We start from the raw sequence: 17,338 nt of genomic DNA, 5'->3' as shown, positions 1-17,338 counted from the left end.
ACACGGGTATGAGTGGACAAAACAATCTAGCTTGCCAAAAGTACTCTTATAGCCTCATCTTAGTTTTTTCTGTAACAGGCAAAGAAGAGGGCAACCTGACCAGAGCCTCAGGCCTTTAGGGCCCGGGGGCCTCGGGTAGGATGAGCCCAGGCCAAGGCCCGCCCGCTCTTCTCTAATCTCCAATGGATTTCCAGGATTTGCGAGGCGGGAGTGGGAGGGGCCAGATTGTTAGTAAACGCGGAGACACGTGCGGGCGCGACTCCCGGCGCCCGGGATAGGCGCGTGCGCACTGGATACGCAGCCTGTACGCAAGCGCGCGCTTTTGCGCGGAAGTGAGCGTCCCAGTTGCACGTGGGATCTGGGGTGATGGAAGGGGTGATGCAGACTGACGCCAAGATGCGTACTGAGTCTGGAGCAGAGTCCAGTCCTCGAGGTCCAGGCTGCAGTCTCCGGCACTTTGCCTGTGAGCAGAACCTGTTGTCCCGGCCGGACGGCTCTGCCTCTTTCCTGCAAGGTAAGAACTTAACCTAGGTAAATACTGCCCCGGCCACGTTCGCTACGTTGTATTTGTTTTAGGAAGTTACAGGGTACCGTGCAAAGGAGTGCCACTTCTCCTGGACACCAGCTGGTGAATGTCCCTCCTGGACTGGTGCATTTCTTCTTACCCGGGTGGATACTACCGGATATGCCAGAATAATCTCTCTTTCCCGACTAGAAGGGAAATGACATCGCCACTCTGGTAAATACTCAGATGAGAGAGGAGCAGACTTCCTCGTAAGACCAAATATTCCAGAATAGAGAAAAGCTCCTCACCAAAGTAAATATCTCCCTTGACTAGATTCGTCTCCCACCTCCACCCCACACACCCTGGGTCCCTACATGCTAGGCTGAGGCAAACCTGCCCATATGTGTGAATACCTCTAAACTGGCAGATGACCACTACCGGCTTAATTACTCTCTGGACCGTGGCATGTCTTTTACCTGAGTACTTTTCAGACTGAGAGTGATGTCCCCTTTCCTCCCCACCACTGGGGTAAATATTTCTTTGACTGGGACACGCATCTCTCTATAGGAGTAAATATCGCTTACGTTTGGGGCAGGTCTTACCTATTAGGTAAATGTCCCCTTCCCCTATCCAAATGCATCTCAAACTGGACTCCGCTCCCTTACCCAGATAAATATTCCTCTGGAGATAGGCCTAAGGATCATCCCAGTAAATGCTTCAGTCTCCTCACTAGAAGCATTACTTTCTACCCAGGTACAAACCTGTTTTAATTCATTCCTTCATTGGACACATATGTATTTGTGCTAAGTACTGTTCTAGGCACTGGGAATATGTCGATAAAAAGTATTTTAAATCCCTGACCTAACAGTTTACTTTCTAGTCAGGGAGACAGACAAAAGGTTAGCTAAGGAAAATACTACGGAGAAAAATACAGAGAAGGGGAATAGGGTGTGCCAGCCAGGGGTGCAATCTTAAATAGGATGGTTAGGAAAGGCCTTGATGAGATGGTAACATCTGAATAAAGACCTAAAGGTAAGGGAGCACACCCCGAAGATATCAGGAGGAAAAGCATACCAAGTGTGGGGAACAGCAGGGGCAAAGACCCTGAGGCAAGGACTTGCCTGGTGTGTTTGAAGAGTAGTTAGGAGACAATGTGGCTGGAGCAGTGAGGAGGCTGGAGAGAGGTAAGGGGGACTGCCTGTCATTTGAGGCTTAGTGAAGGACCTGGGGGCCATTGCTCCCAAGTTTTGCTCAGAGGAGTGACATGATCTGAATGTATTTTAACAGAATCTCTCTGGCTGCAGTGTTGACTTTTGAGGTACAGGGGAGTGGGGGCGATGGTGGTGGCTCAGACCAGAGTGGGAGTGGAAGTGATGAGATTCTGTAAAGCTGACAAAATTTGCAGATGGTTCGGTGTTGGGGTATGAGAGAGAGAGGGATAACACTAAGGTTTTTTCCCAAAATCAGCTGTGCTGGGAGAAGACTGGTTCAGTTTGGGACATTAAGTTTGCAGTGCCCGGTAGACATCACAGGGACAATAGGGACTGGGCAGAAGGACATGCAAGTCTGGAATTCAGAAGAGAGACGCAATCTGGACATACAATTAGGAACCCTCTGGCTATAGATGGTATTTCAAGCTACTGATGGGATGAAATCAAGAAAATAAATGTAGGTGGAAAAGAGAGGTTACACGATTAAAACCTGTGTCTTCTAACTTGTGGGGAGCCAGGAAAAGACACTGAGAAAAGGGGCACCTGGGTGGCTCAGTCAGTTAAGCATCCAGCTTCGGCTCAGGTCATGATCTCCTGGTCTGTGAGTTCGAACCCCACGCCGGGCTCTGTGTTGGGCTCTGTGCTGACAGCTCACAGCCTGGAGCCTGTTGGATTCTGTGTCTCTCTCTCTGCCCCTCCTCCACTCACACTCTCTCAAAAATGAATAAACATTAAAAATTTTAAAAAGACACTGAGAAGAGCAGCCAGGAAGGGAGGAGGAAAACCAAGAGAGAGCACTCACCTGGGGCCCAGAGAAGTGTTTGAGATGTAAGGGCCCACCAGCTGCATCCGTCCTCCCAGACCTGTGGGGGGACAATCTGGACTTCTGTCACTGTCAAGAGCTGTTCCGATGGAGGGGTCAAGGAGGAGAAGTAAAAGAGAGCACAAGAAGAGACAGGTCTTTGGGAGCTTTGCTTGGAAGGGGATCAGATAAATGCCGGAGGAGTTGAAAACAGGTGTAGATCCAGAGAATTGCTGGAGCCATGTCCGTGACAAGGAGGGACTCCTAGGTTCGTGGAGGCCCCAGGCAGCAAGAATGAAGACCACAGTGTGGATCTCGTTCTATGTAGATAAGTTTCCCTTTGAGGACAGATTCTCCCGGAGCCTGAGGCCCAGAATCCACCGTGCACCTGCTAAGGCTGGCCCCTGTCCGTTTGCAGCAGCTGCGGAGATGCTTGTTTGCAGGCTGTTTGAAGCTATGCTCCAGCGCTGTTTCTTCCCCCTGCAGACCGCGGGCCCAGCTGCACCCTGGAATGACCCGCAGGGCTCTGAGGCTCCTGGTGCCTGCACTCCACCCCAGCTGTTGAATAGGATCTCTGGGGGAGAGGCCCGGGCGGCAGTATCTTTTCTAGGTCGCCGGTGATTCCATTGTGCAGCCAGGGTTGAGAACCATGGCTGTGTTCATTAGTGGTCCTTTTTAACTGGGATAGAGTAGGGGCACCTGGCTGGCTCAGTCAGTGGAGCATGTGACCCTTGCTCTCAGGGTCTTGAGTTTGAGCCCTATGGTGGGGGGTAGGGGGTGTGTGGAGATTCCTTAAAATATTAAGGGGGCGCCTGGATGGCTCAGTCGTTTAAGCATCCGACTGTTGATTTTGGCCTAGGTAACGATCTCACGGTTCCTGAGATGGAGCCCTGTGTCCAGGCTCTGCAGTCACAGCACAGAACCTGTTTGGGATTCTCTCTCTCTCTCTCTCTCTCTCTCTCTCTCTCTCTCTCTGCCCTCAAAATTAATAAACATTTTTAAGAAATAAAATCTTATAAGTATAAATAAAATTAACTGGAATAGAGTGGAAAACATCAGAGTGTAGCAAAGCAGTGACAGTAAGAGTTGTTTTGTGAGGCCTTTGTTCCGGTTACACATATGTTTGCGTGAGATTGGGGTCACGCTGTAAAATATATTTTTTATCAGGAGCTATGGTGAGAAGAGTTTGGAAGCCACTGGTGTAGTCTGGTCTCTTCATTTTGCAGATGGTAAAACTGAGACCCAGAGAAGTGAGCACAGTCAGCCAAGGTTGCAGGACTAGATGCCAGGCTTTTGTTTCCTGGGTCTTAACCTCCCTGGCCCCTGTTCTTACCCCCTCGGGATCACTCCCAGGTATATCTGTCCCTCTCTCGGGGGTCTTGACTTCTGCAGAGTTTGGGACGCGAGCCTGAGGGAAGAGAGCCAGGTTGGGGGAAGCTCTGGAAGGAGTGAGAAGACCAGCTGCAGTAAGAAGGAGGAAGGTCAGCTCTCGGGAGGAACCTCCTATTAAAGTTAACAGCGAACGTCCGTTGCGCTGCGCGCTCCGTGCTCCGTGTGTGCCAGGCAGTGTCGTGTGCGCCAGGCAGTGTCGGGAGTGTTCTACGTGGATTATGTCATTTAATCCTCAGAACTCAGGGAGGGAGGCGCCGTTAACCTGTCGGTTCACAGGTGAGGAAGCACAGGCAGAGGAGTGAGTGAAGCAAACGCTGGAAGAATCAGTGCCAGCACTTCGTGGGCTGGACTGGGGGGTGGCGTGGGGGACCCTGGCCAGCCGGCTCAGCACGGCGCACTGGGACCCCAGAGGAAGGCGGGATGTGGGCGAGGCCACCCGTGCTGTCTCCCCAGGGGATACATCGGTCCTGGCGGGCGTATACGGACCAGCCGAGGTGAAGGTCAGCAAAGAGATCTTCAACAAGGCCACCCTGGAGGTGATTCTGAGGCCGAAGATCGGGCTGCCTGGTAACTGGACCCAGGGGGATCTCCACCTTCTTCCTCACCACTGTCCCCAGGGTCCCCTCTGCCTCCACTTTAGTCTGTCTTTCCTGGCTCCATCTCCCCTTCTTTCTACTAAGCTGTTTTCCCCCCATTCACTACCCCCACCCCTGGGTCTGGGTTCAATGGGAGGGAACTCCGGGATTTTCATCCCCCAAGAAGCTCTGTTGCTGGATGCCAGAGGGGGCAGGGATGAAGTGGGTATGGGTCAGGCTCCGCCTCCTTCCCACTGGGGATCCTCTGTCATCCTTGCAGGGTCCTGCACCAACCCTAGCGGAGCCGGCAGGCCCTTCCCAGAGGGCTTGGGTGGGGCATGTGGAGGAAGGTGAGCCAGATGGAAGGGAAGAGCCTGACCACCCCACCCCACCCCTGATTTCCCCAGGCGTCGCTGAGAAGAGTCGGGAGCGGCTGATCAGGAACACTTGTGAAGCAGTGGTATTGGGAGCGCTGCACCCCCGTACCTCCATTACTGTGGTGCTGCAGGTCGTCAGTGATGCTGGCTCTGTATCCTTCCCCCCAGGCTGCCTCCTCCAGGAAGTCCTTCAGAATCTCTCCCATTGCCTCCCTTGCTGATGCCCACAAGCAAGCCCTGTGTTGACCAGAAGGCCTCCCAATGCTTAACAGGCACCCACTTGAAGAAGAATAGCAAACACAGCTTGAGTGCTTACCATGTCTCAGGCACTGTTCTGAGTGCCTTACACATATTAACTCGCTAACTATTCTCAGCACAGGAAATAGGTGCCACTATAATCCCCATGTTCCAAATGGGGAAACTAAGGCATGGCAAGGTTAGCTTTTATCTAGTATTTTGCAGAGCCAGGATTTGAGCCCAAGTCATCTGCTCCTAGAGCCCAGGGGCCCTGGTAGATGGCTGTTTTTTGTTTTTTTTTTTTTATGTTTATTTTTGAGAAACAGTGCTAGCAGGAGAGGGGCAGAGAGAGAGGGAGACACAGAATCCGAAGCAGACTCCAGGCTCTGAGCTGTCAGCACAGAGCCCAACACGGGGCTCAAACTCAAGAACTGTGAGATCGTGACCTGAGCTGAAGTCGGAGCCACCCAGGCGCTCCAGCAGATGGGTATTCTTATGTTCCCATGTTTCATGTGACGAAACAGGCCCAGAGAGGGGAAGTGACTTGCCCAGGGTCACACAGCTGGAAGGCAGCAGAGGCAGGACTCAAGCTGAGGCCTGACTACCTACAAAGCCTGTGCCATTGACCTCCACCCTGACCTTGAGCAGTGCTAGGGGAGTCCTGAGCAGGCAGAGCAGTTGGGTCAGCAGGTCAGCCTAGAAGGATCCCTGGGGTTGGGGCTGAGGACCAGAGATGGGCAACTGGGGGGGGGGGGGGGGGGGGGGCAGGCCCTGTCTCACAGAAGGAAAACTGAAGCCCAGAGGGGAAATAATGGAGGGGCAGATCTGGGGCTAACTGATCCTAAAGCTGGACCCTTCCCCACTATGTGGGGCTGGAGACAGAGACTAGAGGAAACTTGAGGCAGGGCTGGTCGTCTGGCTCCAGGCCCGGGCATGCCTCCCTTCTCCCTCTGTCACCTTGCCAGTCTGTCACCTGGTGGTGGCTGCCTCCAGATCCCAGGCTCTGGGCCTGACCCTGCCACTCCCCATGTGACTGTGGAAGGTTTCTCCCCTCCTTGTCCTCAGTTTCCCTGAAGGCGCTTGGCACGTGCTTCAGTACAACTCTGTTGAGTATCATTCTGACCCCTGATTGAGGCTGAGAGAGTAAGTCACTTGTTCAAGGTCACATAGCTGAGAGGTGGCAAAGACCGGTCTGGAGCCAGGGCTGCCTGATCCCAAAACCACTTAGAACCACTGTGCCATACTGCCTTCCTGTGATGAGCCTGTGCAGTTGGCCACAAGCCCTGGCAGGGTAGGTGGAACGCAGGCACACTCTGCTGGCCGGCCCTACAGTGGAAATGCTTCTTAACCTCTGCCCGTGGCACCCAGCTCCTGGCCTGTTGCCTGAACGCTGCCTGCATGGCATTGGTGGATGCAGGTGTGCCCATGCGGGCCCTCTTCTGTGGGGTCACCTGTGCTCTGGACTCTGAGGGGACCCTCGTGCTGGACCCCACGGCCAAGCAGGAAAAGGTAGGTGTGAAGGCCAGGGTGGTGAAAGGCTGTGAGCAGATACTCCTCTAGGCCTGCTTCCCCCACACGCTTGGCTCCTAGCACGTCAGTCCCAGTTGGCAAGCTCTGGTCTGTGCATCGGGGCAAGTGCTAGAATGCCAGCCGGGACCCATATCTACCTTCAGTGCCAAACTCCAAACATAGGTCCAGCTAGAGCCAGGGTCTCAGACACCCTAAGGATTTCCTTGATTTTGCTTCTCAGTCCCTGCTGTCCTATGCGTGTTGGTTTCATTCTCTGGCCAGCATCTTGCCTGAGGCTGTGACCAGCCCCTAAAGGTCTGTGCTTTTCTTCACTGGCTCAGATTCACAGTGCCCAGGGCTCTGGATATTCCGAGTTACTTGCCCAGTACTATGATGGTCGCATTGTGTCAGGAAAGCAGAAGCCACTTGGGGTTGTATCAGGGAATGTACTGCGGGAAGCTGGTTAGGACGATGTTGGAAGAGCCAAGGGACAAACAGGAAGGAGGGCGATACCCAGGGACTAAAAGCCTGTAGGGAGACACCATCACAGTTGGTTTTGGGTGCACACAAGGCATCCTGGCTTTGCCCTGGCAGCCGATGTCCCCAGAGCCTCCACAGCTACTGTGGGCACTGCCATAGCCACCGCATCCACTTCTATCGGAGCGAGGACAGGATGTGGCTCTCCCTCCTTCGGCCTCCCCCGAGACTACCAGGGACACCTGACGGGCAGGGGAGTCTGGGAAATAGTGTGTCGGCTTCCAGCCCTCGTGGCACAGAGCTGGAGAGGGAGGCAGGGGGCCAGGAGGTACTGGGTAATGACTGGGGGGCATGTGGCTGCCCCTACAGACAGGAGTACTGTGCTTGGAGGCCCCTGTTGGAACCATGTGGGTAGAATCGGGGTGTGGGAAGCGATTCTACAGAAGGAAAGGCCAAAAGCCCTGCCCAGGGAAGCGGGGACGGTGCCTAGACCAGACACCTACACTTGATACACTTGGGGAGTGGTGGCTGTTGGGAAGGGCAGGTGCCCTATTTGGCACCAACTGAGACTGTGCCTGGGGGGGAGAGTCCAGGTGTCCTACCCCTCGTCTCTAGGAGGCCCGGGCCATCCTGACCTTTGCCCTCGACAGTGTGGAACGGAAGCTGCTGATGTCCACCACCAAGGGGCTCTACTCGGATGCTGAGGTACCAGGGTGGAGATGGGGTGAAGGCCAGATCCTTCCTTGCATCCCCTTTGTTACGTAGAAGGAATTGTCAAACCTTGTAGGCCCAGAACCCCTTGTGGGAATTTTGAAGGAAGCTCCAGTAATGAGTGGAAAAGAGAAAAGAGCCCTGGTTGAGATGGGGAGGTGAGGCATTGAAAGCCCTTCACCTTCCTGCTCAGACCGTACACACCCAGAGTTCCAGGGCTCTGGTCTCTGAGAGCACAGCCAACCTGGACCTCCCATGAACCGAGGAACATGTGGTCAAGATTTGCAGTCCCAGATTCCACAGCTTTCTACACGATTTGGTGTCACAGGGCCTGTGGCTCAGAAATTCTCGAGCTCCAGGCTGAGGCCTCTTCCAGCAATCAGGATGCCTGATCCTGTGGTCCACAGGCCTGGAGCTGCACTAATCTGCCCCCTGAAGCCCACACCTTCTCTTTTCCTCTCTTCCCCTCTGAGAGAGAGCCTGTGAAGTGGGGAAGAGAGGCCCTTGAAATCCTTCCCTCACCACCTGCCTCACCGCGGGGGAGGCAAGAGGTCTGGGATCTCTGGGAACCAGATGGGGTCAGGGCCGGGAGCAGGGTGGCCCCAGCACCAACAGGTCTCTCCACCTCCAGCTCCAGCAGTGCCTGGCCGCGGCCCAGGCTGCCTCGCAACACGTCTTCCGCTTCTACCGGGAATCACTGCAGAGACGTTACTCCAAGAGCTGAGGCAAGCCGGGGCAGGGCGCCCCTCCCACCGCCACCCACTACCTCCATGGAAAATAAACCAGCAGCCTGGCCTCACCTCTCCATCCCTGTGTGCCCGGATGAGCTTGCGGGCCTGGGGGCACAGACCCACCCTCCCCTCCCCCGGAAGGCATTTCCAAACTCAAAACCCATCCCATCCCGCCAGCCTGACAGATACCTGTCCCCGCTCTGTGCAGACCCTGCTAGGTACTGGTGACTCAGCAGTGAATGACCCCCAGGTTCAAGGAGCACTGGGGTGACAGGCAAAGAAAATCAGTGTCTGTCAGATGGTGGTAAATGCTGTGTAAAAAGCAGGGAAGAGGGATTGGGAGAGGCCAAATTTAATACATCAGTCAGGGACGTCTTGATGGAGTATGGGAGACTTCCGACGGAAGCCCAGGAGGAGGCCTGTGGAAGAGGGAGGATCAGGTTCAGGGTGGCGCTGGTGTGCTGGAGCAGGGCAAGTAGGGACCGTGGAGGGAGGGAACATGCACAGTGGGAGGGCCTCGTGGGTCTTGGCATCCTTGCCTTACGAGAAGAAACCAGCTCAGAAGCCAGTTAGCTGCCAGATGTCACCAGCTAGCTAATGATGGAGCAGGGGGCTTCTACTCAGAGTCCAGCCCCAGAGCCCTTCACCATTCAGACAAGCCCAGGAGACCCCAGCACGCTCCAGGCCGCAGTTCCCCATCTGTAAGCAGAAGCGGCTGAGGCCCATCGGTCAGCTGTATGGAAATACGGGGAAGGGAGGTTTTAGCAGCCATTTGACTGCTGTGTCCCCCACCCCCATATTTAGTGGGTGGGAGCCAAGAACATGAGCGCATCCCACAAGGAGTAAGTCTCCCACAGCTGGGCCACATGGTCGCCAGATTCTATGGGGTGCTGACATTTGGGGGTTTACAGTGAAAATTATATGTCTGGCGGGCCCTCAGCCACATGCTTCACATGCTTGAACTAGCTCACCCCGTTCCCACAATTGCCCCGTGGAGCCGGTGTCATTTTCGTCCCCAGTAACCGAGAAGGGGAAGCCTCAAAGTCTTGATTGAGCTTGAAATTCTGCCCTGTGAGACTCCAGAGAACGCCAAATGGGAAAGTGTTCTAGGAAGATCCAGAATGGCATTAAACAGGAGTGAGAAAACTAAGCTGTAAATTGCCTGTCATGCTATTACTTGGTGATCTATCAGACCCTGCTAGGGAGCACTTTGTGCCCCCAGCAGCGCCTGTTCAGCGGGGGCCAGGGGGCCAGTGCCTCAAGGCTGTAGCTCTCTGGGTCTCTGGCTGTGTGATTCCCATGGGGCTGCCTCTCACCCAGGGCCACCCTGTGAGGGATCCCCAGGGAGGAGGACCTCTGGGGTACCTGAGTTCCTGGGACCACACTTCTCCAGAAGCCTGCACAGAATGAAGCCAACAGAAAAGGAGGGCCAGGAGGCTGAGAGACCAGAGCCTTCACTTCATTTGGGCCCCTGAGTCCAGTTCTGCTTAAGCTTCCTTGCCTTTTGAGGCTTAAAGCAGTCTGAGCTGAGTTTCAGCCGCTTGCTGTGCAAAGAGCTGAGGGATACCGCCCTTTTCGTGGATGGCCCATTCATAACTCCCAGGTGCGGAGAAAGCCCCATTTTGCAGACGGGAAGATGTGAGGCTCAGAGCGGTCACATGGGTCAAGGTTACACAGCTGAGGAGTAAACACTTGGAGCCCCGCTCTCTAATGCTCTGCGGACCACCGCGCTGTGAAGAGAACACTCTGCCCCTCGGGTTTCCCCTTCTCCAGCTCCGAGTTGTCGCGGAGCACCCTGGGGACAGCCTGCCCCTTCCTGGTCTCCGCACCCCCGCACACATACACACACAGACACAGGTTTGGCTGCGAGAGTGTCTGGAGTTTAATCTCGTTGCGGCGGCCAGGAAGGAGGCGGTGGCCGCTGCTGCCGCCGCCTCATCCACCCGGATTCTCCACGTTGCCCGCCGACGCGCCCGGTGCCGGCCCCTGATTCACAGTGAGGGCCGCGCGGGCAACTAGGGCGGCTCTCGGGAGGCCAGGTAGGCGGCCAGGGTCACCAGGGCGGCCGCATATGTGCACACGCCCAGCCCGACGGCGAGGACCCCCAGCAGGAAGGCGCGGCGGGAGGCAGCCCCTGCCCCCTGGACGTCCCCCTTGGCCCAAGCCTTGTTGGTCTGTGGAGGCGTTGGGCAGCGGTGACTCAGGCATCCCCTCATCCCACCCTGCTTCCCGCAGCCCCAGACCCTTCCCCAAGCCCTTCCCACGCCGGTACACCCACGCACTCATTCATAGATTCCAAAACCAGGGAGCCGCTACTGTGGTCGGGCACAGGGGAGACTGGCTGGGTAATAAAAATATACATCTATTACTCTATGCCACTGTTCTAACTCGTTGGGACCTCATGGTGAACCAGAGGGAAGAATTATTCCCATTTTACAGATGAGGCACAGGGAGGTTAAGTGGCTTGTCCAAAAGTCTTAAGAGTGCGTCAGACCTAGGATTTGAGCTCAGGTTCTGAACCACCACTCTGGGCTTTCACTCTGAAACACTCATTTAACCCTTCAATGTTCCTACATAGATCCTTCTCTCCACCATGGTTTCCCCCCACATACAGCACCTCTGCTTTGTTTTGAATGCACTTTTCTCTTACATCCAGCCCCCTCCCAGCCACACCCACAGACTGACCTTCTGGGCCAGGCAGAAGGCAGCGATGCCCACAGGCCAGAAACAGCAGAGCATGGAGAAGACGGCCAAGCCAAGGTGGTCGTGGGGTAGGAGCGGGGAGAGAAGGCTGCTCCCATCCCAGTCCGAGTCGCTGTCACTGGATGATGCATCCTATGGGTAGGAGAGGGCCTGGGTGGGCATCTCCACCTATCTTCCCTGCCCCACTGCTCTGCTCCCCACAGCCCCCAAAGACCAATACCAGGGCCTCCCCAGAAACAGCAAGAGAGGAAAATGTTCCAGGAGATAGGCTCTGAACTTTTCTACATCCTGGATCCCTTTGAGGGGAAGCTGTGTACCCTATTTCCAAAGAGCTCCATTCACACCCAAAGTTTTATGTTCCATTTCAAAGACCACGGGGCCACTCACAGCCCCTGAAGTGGAGATAGATTGGGGGGTGGGGGCGCCTGGATGGCTCAGTCAGTTGAGCAAGCATCTGACTCTTGATTTCAGCTCAGGTCATTATCTCGAGGTTCACGAGTTGGAACCCCACATCGGGCTCTGCGCTGATGGTGCGGAGCCTGCTCTGGATTCTCTCTCTCCCCCACTCTGCCCCTCCCATGTGTGCACTCTCTCTCTCTCTCAAAATAAATGAATAAACTTTAAAAAGAGAGAGAGACAGCTCTAGTAACCTAAATTACTAGGACAAACCTGCCTGCTGAAAACTAGAAATTCTATATTTTAAAAAATATTTTTGTTTTTTTGTTTCTAAATCTTGCATCAAATAGCTCACACGATTTTAAGTAATTCCTATAAGGCCAAAACCGAAATTAAAATCAGTTAGCAGAGAGGTCAAATGAACTGAGGCCTCTTTTGCGCTGTGGGCATTTGCCAATCCCAGAAAAATAGCCTTTCAATCAAACTGTGAACTAGATTAAAAATGATCTCTAACTGGTAATGACCCCAGGTGGCTGACAGAAGCAAACTATATCTTCTCAATGGTATGTACCTTCAGCCTAGGCCACGAAATAATAGTCCTAAAAATAGTGTTTCAGGGGCACCTGGCTGGCTCAGTCAGTAGAGCATGCGACCCTTAATCTCAGGGGCATGAGTTCAAGCCCCACGTTGGGCATGGAGCCTCATTAAAATTTAAAAGATAAATAAAAATAAAAATAATTTTTCAAACATGATGACCAGCATACATTCCAAACATAACCAGGCACATATGAAACCATAAATGAGAAGTAGCAGAAACAGTAAGGCCTTCAAGGGATGCCTGGTGGCTCAGTTGGTTAAGCCACCGACTTCGGCTCAGGTCGCAATCTTGCAGTTTGTGGGTTCGAGCCCCATGTTGGGCTCTGTGCTGACAGCTCAGAGCCTGGAGCCTGCTTCAGGTTCTGGGTCTCCCTCTCTCCATCCGTCCCCCACTCGTGCTTGGTCTCTCTCAAAAATAAATAAACTTTAAAAATAACAATACTACTAATAATAATAAGGCCCTCAAACTTTTCAAAGTATGGAATTATCAGACACATACAATGTCAGAGTGATGCTAACTGCCACAATGTGGTTGGCCGTGTTTCCAAAAATGGCCACAGCCATCTCTCTCATCCCACATGCCCTTCTTATAGTGTGACTGATACTCTTCCCACCAAGGGGTGAGGTCTGTGTCCCCTTTCCTTGAGTCTGGGCAGGCTGTGACTCACTCATAATTGGTAGAATGTGGTGAAAGTGATGCCACATGACTTCCGAGCATAGGTCAGAAAAGGTGAGGCAGCCTCTGCCTTACCAGAGCCCTCATTCTGAGGCTGAAGGCCCATAAGGACGCGAAGTATGCTGAAGCTGCCATGTTGTGAGGAGGCCCAAACCAGCCTGCAAGGGGAGAGTCATTTATAAGCCCCAAGGTTAAGAGAGAGATACCCACCCAGCTCCCGGCTGCTTCAGCCATGGACTGTTTCAGCCCTAGCCGCCGGCTGACCGCAACCTCATGAAAGACCCTGAGGCAGAACCACCCAACCAAGTCCTTCCCAAATTGACCCATGGAAACCATGAGCCATAATGAGTGTTGCCGTTTTAAGCAACTAAGTTTTGAGGTGATTTCTTTTTTTTTTTTTTTTTTTTTTTTAACGTTTATTTATTTTTGAGAGAGAGAGACAGAGCATGAGCAGGGGGCAGGGGCAGAGAGAGAGAGAATCTGAAGCAGGCTCCAGGCTCTGAGCCATTAGCACAGAGCCCGACGCAGGACTCAAACCCATGAACTTTGAGACCATGACCTGAGCCAAAGTCGGATGCTCACCCAAATGAGCCGCCCAGATGCCCCTGAGGTGATTTCTTATACAGGAATAGTAACTGGAAAACCATGTGTAACAAATAAAAGACAAGCAGGGCGCCTGGCTGGCTCAGGCAGAAGAGCATGTGACTCTTGATCTCGGGGCAGTGAGTTTGAGCCCCACATTGGGTGAAGAGATTACTTAAAAATAAAATCTTGAAAAAAATATAAAAGACAAGCTTCACAGTAGATACAAGGAATAAGAAATTATACAAATTAACACATTAATTTGAAAAGAAGAGACCGGGGCCGGCACAGAAAGAGAGAGAAAATCAGAGAATAGGGGAGTCAGAAATCAGAGGGAAGACAGAGAACCAAAGACAAGGGAAGAAAGATGAGTGACAAATCTGGAGAGAAAAAGGTGAAGAAACCAGAACAGCAAAAACCATGACTAGGAACGTAGGAAGTCCACACGCAGTGGGAAGTGAGACCCCCCCCAGGCTGAAGGTAGGTACCCCAGCCAGCCAGGTGTTGGCCACAGCTGAGTTCGCCTCCCTCTCCCCCAGCTCCCACTAAGACCTGCTGCTCCTACCTCAAGGTCAGGGGGCCCTGGCTCCCCAAGGCCAGCGCTCACAGTGGGAAGAGGTGGTGGGAGGAGCTGCCAACCCCTCAGGGACTCTGCAAAGGCTGTCTCTCCAAAGGGAGGCCCCAGCTGGGGCTCACCAGGCTTCTGGATGGGGGGCCCACAGCCCACACCTGCCAGCAGAGGCTGTTGGAGCTCTCGAAGACTGGGGCTGTCCATGACTGGGGAGAGGCTCTGGGAAGGGTTTTCTGGAGGTAGAGGAAAGAAAAAAAAAAAAAAGAAAAACAGTTATAACAAAGTCTCACCATCTTTCCCCTGACTCCTGACTCTGGAGAGATTCCTGGCAGAGACGATAGTTAGCTCATTGACCATCAGACCCATTTTACACATAGTAAAACTGAGGCCCCAAGACTAAAAGACGCTGGGCCAAGTTGTGAAGACAACTCAGGGGTCTGGACATTCAGTTCTGGGATTCTGTCTCCTCAGGCAAAAGCCACATACCTGTTGCACACTTATTCCAAACCGTGTCTTACACACTTACTTGCCCCATGAACTACACATCCCCTGCACCTGCAAGTCTGCACACTGAATACCCCAAACCCTTGCCACACATATTCATCCACTCCAGCCCAACCCCCACCTCCACCTGCTGGCATTCATCTCCCCGATGGCTCCTTGTATACTTGCTCTGAACATCAGCTCCCATTAAACACTCCTCTGGAGCCCCCAACCTGCTTACACACTCATCCCAAATGATTCCTCGCACACCCCTAGTCGCCCTAGCATCAGATCCCCCATTTGCACACGTACGCACAGGCTTCCCACTCATGCATCCCAGACACTCTCCATTGTTCCCATCACTCACTTCCCTTGCACACCTGCCCCAAACACCCGGTCCAAGCACCCCTCCCCTACTCCAACCACATCCACGGCCCTACACAATTGCCTGCACACTCATCAGCTCCCCCACACCTCCTGTTTTACCAGAATCCACCTTTGCACAACTCCCCCATAATAGCCCCAACCCACCACCCTCATACACATTCAACCTCAAGGAATAATGCCACCCCACCATCCCCCCTGAGGGCCCAAGCCTCCCGCCCTCACCAAACCTGGCTGGAGCCGATTTCCTCACCAACGTTTGCCTCCCCATCCCCAACACTAGGACCCAGGGGAGGAGCAGTGCCGCCCACCTGTGCCCCTCACTCACCGCCCACGGCCATATGTTGGGACCTCCTGGGCCCCTGCACCGACACCCGCCCGGACACTGCGGCCCGCAAGTGACTGAACTCAGCGAGCCCCGCGCTCCCTGGGATCTGGGCCTGGGGGGTGCGGGCTCTGCGCGTTCCTCTGGGCTCCCCCTCGGAGCCCCTGGCCCGCAGCGCGCGGGGGCGGGGATGGGGGCGGGGCGGCGGGCGGGCTCCCGGCTCCGCCCTCCGCCGCGGCCCGGGAGGGGGCCTTGAAGGCCGACGTCAGCGCCCAGCACGGAAACCCTGCCACCCGGGGTGTGTGGGAGCAAGCGGGGGGCTCCAAGGACGGTGGGCCCCGACCCCCCCTCGCCCAGGCCCAAGCGCTGCGGGGTGGAGGAGAGGGCGCCCCCGATTCTCCAGGGCCTTTCTGGCTCGGCCCGCCTCCACCCGCCCCGCCACTCTCCTTGCCCAATAATAATAACAGCAACAGCGGCTAACTGTGTGCACTGCTCTCAGTGCTGTGCATGGACGCATAGACATTTATTCCTCGCAAGGACTGAAGAGACACTGTCATTTACTGTCCTGTTGTACGCAGGAGGAAACAGGCGCAGAGAGGTTGGGTTCTTGACTGCGAGCCTGACGCTAGTTCACTGAGTGCGGTCTAAGCCCGGACCCCTGGCCGGTGGGTTAGGGGATTTACAATCACGGTGGCTTTGACTCGTCTCGGCAGCTCTATTTCTATCTAAAGTTTTACAGATAAAGAGACTGAGGGTCAGAGGTGTGTGCTCACTTGGCCGAGGTAAACAGCTGGGGCCAGGACCGGCAGATTTGTACCCCAGGGCTGTTTTCCTTGCTGGCCCAAGGGAAGGGGAGGAAATAGGGCAAAAGGGTACGGTGGGAGCTTCCACGCAAAGGAGGCCGAGGTGGGAGAGGGCCAGGAATGGGGTGATGTGCTGGTTATCAGGTGGCGCAAGTGGTGGTTACGAGACCGTGTTTAGACCCACACAGACCCGAGTTACTTTCCAGGCTCTTCAGGGCACCTGCTGTGTGTCCTCGGTACAATGGCATCACCTCTCGGAACCCTCAAGTTTTCATCTGTGAAATGGGCTAAACACTCCTTGCCTTTTAGACGTGATAACATCCGTAAAGCACTTAGATCAGGCGCGATACCCAGCGTCCACCATTTACCCAAAGCCTGGCAATATAGGCACTCTGAGTGTGTTTGATGATATTTAGGAGTATTATCATAAACTTCCAGCTCCCATCAATCTCGGTAAGGGACACTCCTCACCCCGGAGGACTCTCTCCCTCATGGAGTCCACCCAGCTTGCACTGGCTTCCTCTGCCCAGAAGCCTTCCTTATCACTAGGCCCAGTCAAACTGGACGATTCCCCTCTTGATGCGGGGCTGGCCAGAGTTCCCTTGCTCCAGGGCTCCAGGGCTCCGTGCCAAGAGTCCAGACGCTGGAGTTGGCACGGGCCCCACTCCCAGGGAGAGCAGATGGTGTCTGCAAGTGCAACTTGGCGCAGGCAGAGTTTCTGGCAGACGACAGGCAGGGGAGGGAAGAGAGGGACCTGCAGCAGGACTGTGTTATCTGGGAGAGATAACCTGCTACTATCTCCTTAACCCGGCTCTGGTTGTTTTTTTCATGCAGCTAATCACTATGAAACATATGATATCTTTCTATCCTTTGTAGTTTGACTCCTCCCACATCGGTATCCACTCCAGGAGCCGGATTCAATCCCTTTTGTTCACCGCTGTGCCTCAGGGCCTAGAACAGTGCCTGGCACAAAGTAGCCCTTCAGTAACTATTTGTGGGACGGGGGCATGAATACTCACAAGCCTGTTGACTTTTTTTTTTTTTTAAGTTTATGGAGAGTGGGGGGAGGGGTAGAGAGAGAGGGAAAGAGAGAGAGAATCCCAAGCAGGCTCTGTGTCTGACGGCGACTGACTCTTGATTTCTGCTCGGGTCACCGTCTTGGGGCTCCTGGGTTCCGCACGACAGTGTGGAGCCCGCTCCGGATTCTCTCTCTCTCTCTCTCTCTCTCTTCCCCCACTCTCACTATCTCTTACAATAAAATAAAATAAGATAAAATAAAATAAAATAAAAT

General features: G+C 54.2%; 2 protein-coding genes across 7 annotated transcripts in view; one reads left to right on the top strand and one right to left on the bottom strand.

Annotated features, from left to right (window-relative positions):
- The first annotated feature begins 104 nt into the window (after positions 1-104).
- EXOSC5 (exosome component 5) lies at positions 105-9,677 on the top strand. Its single transcript, XM_025914225.2, has 6 exons — positions 105-514; positions 4,364-4,477; positions 4,893-5,014; positions 6,468-6,608; positions 7,701-7,790; positions 8,428-9,677. Exons 1-6 carry the CDS (start codon positions 367-369, stop codon positions 8,518-8,520), a joined length of 708 nt encoding a protein of 235 aa, XP_025770010.1. The 5' UTR covers positions 105-366; the 3' UTR covers positions 8,521-9,677.
- A 708-nt stretch (positions 9,678-10,385) lies between these two features.
- Positions 10,386-17,338, bottom strand: part of TMEM91 (transmembrane protein 91) — a 20,346-nt gene continuing 13,393 nt past the window's right edge. For 5 of the 6 annotated variants that reach the window (XM_086689875.1, XM_086689879.1, XM_025914223.2 and 2 more), the window contains 3 exons: positions 14,047-14,285; positions 11,213-11,362; positions 10,386-10,701 (listed from right to left, as the gene is read on the bottom strand). In XM_086689875.1, the coding sequence (XP_086546001.1) occupies positions 10,543-10,701; positions 11,213-11,362; positions 14,047-14,285 (548 nt within the window). In that variant the 3' untranslated portion in view covers positions 10,386-10,542. Of the gene's footprint in view, positions 10,702-11,212; positions 11,363-14,046; positions 14,286-15,247; positions 15,427-17,338 lie in introns of those variants that run through there. The other variant, XM_086689877.1, reaches the window with a different exon arrangement.

The sequence above is a fragment of the Puma concolor genome, chromosome E2 (genome assembly GCF_028749965.1).
Source record: "Puma concolor isolate L17-30 chromosome E2, mPumCon1.1.hap2, whole genome shotgun sequence".
Lineage (NCBI taxonomy): Eukaryota > Metazoa > Chordata > Mammalia > Carnivora > Felidae > Puma > Puma concolor.
Note: the sequence above shows the minus strand (reverse complement) of the source record. Positions and strands in the feature narration are given on the sequence as shown.

Bases quoted from the DNA above. Each gene is read 5' to 3' on its own strand.
- EXOSC5 (XM_025914225.2), top strand. From the start codon at position 367: ATGGAAGGGGTGATGCAGACTGACGCCAAGATGCGTACTGAGTCTGGA. The intron at 515-4,363 runs GTAAGAACTTAA...CTGTCTCCCCAG, and splicing joins CTCTGCCTCTTTCCTGCAAG to GGGATACATCGGTCCTGGCG. The intron at 4,478-4,892 runs GTAACTGGACCC...TGATTTCCCCAG, and splicing joins GCCGAAGATCGGGCTGCCTG to GCGTCGCTGAGAAGAGTCGG.